The 768-nt window shown below is 69.9% G+C and overlaps 1 protein-coding gene across 1 annotated transcript; it reads right to left on the minus strand.

Moving 5' to 3' along the window:
- Positions 1 to 227: 227 nt before the first annotated feature.
- Positions 228 to 638, minus strand: LOC118026891 (histone H3.1). Its single transcript, XM_035029945.1, has one exon. It carries the CDS (start codon positions 636 to 638, stop codon positions 228 to 230), a length of 411 nt encoding a protein of 136 aa, XP_034885836.1.
- Positions 639 to 768: the final 130 nt, after the last annotated feature.

Raw genomic sequence — 768 nt, forward strand, 5'->3', positions numbered from 1 at the left:
TTGGGAGGTCCAAGTACCCTCCTGGGGGCGGGTCCACAGCCCCGGGGGGAATCCCACCTACCACAACCTCCCCCCCCCCCCCCGACCAGAGGCCGAGGAAACACGGACTCGTCGGGAGTAAACCCGGGTTGGCACAGCATCCTTTGTGGCTAGGTGGTGGCTCTGAAAAGAGCCTTTGGGGTGAGCGCTATGGCTCCGGCGGGGCAGCCTGCGCACGTGCGCGGGGCTTACGCCCGCTCCCCGCGGATGCGGCGCGCCAGCTGGATGTCCTTGGGCATGATGGTGACGCGCTTGGCGTGGATGGCGCACAGGTTGGTGTCCTCGAAGAGCCCCACCAGGTAGGCCTCGCACGCCTCCTGCAGGGCCATGACGGCCGAGCTCTGGAAGCGCAGGTCGGTCTTGAAGTCCTGCGCGATCTCGCGCACCAGCCGCTGGAACGGCAGCTTGCGGATCAGCAGCTCGGTGGACTTCTGGTAGCGCCGGATCTCGCGCAGGGCCACCGTGCCGGGCCGGTAGCGGTGCGGCTTCTTGACGCCGCCGGTGGCCGGCGCGCTCTTGCGGGCCACCTTAGTGGCCAGCTGCTTCCGCGGCGCCTTGCCGCCCGTGGACTTCCGCGCCGTCTGCTTCGTGCGAGCCATGGCTCCCGCGTCGCTGAGGAACCGAAGCCGTCTCCGCCGCCCGTCGCCTGCGGCTAGCGCCTCGGGCAGTGCCTGCTTTTATAGAGGCTGCGGCCTCCCCATTGGCCGGCCGCCGGGTGGCGCGAGGGCA

This window comes from Mirounga leonina, unplaced genomic scaffold (genome assembly GCF_011800145.1).
Source record: "Mirounga leonina isolate KUSES-001 unplaced genomic scaffold, KU_Mleo_1.0 Mir_347, whole genome shotgun sequence".
NCBI classification, from domain to species: Eukaryota; Metazoa; Chordata; class Mammalia; order Carnivora; family Phocidae; genus Mirounga; species Mirounga leonina.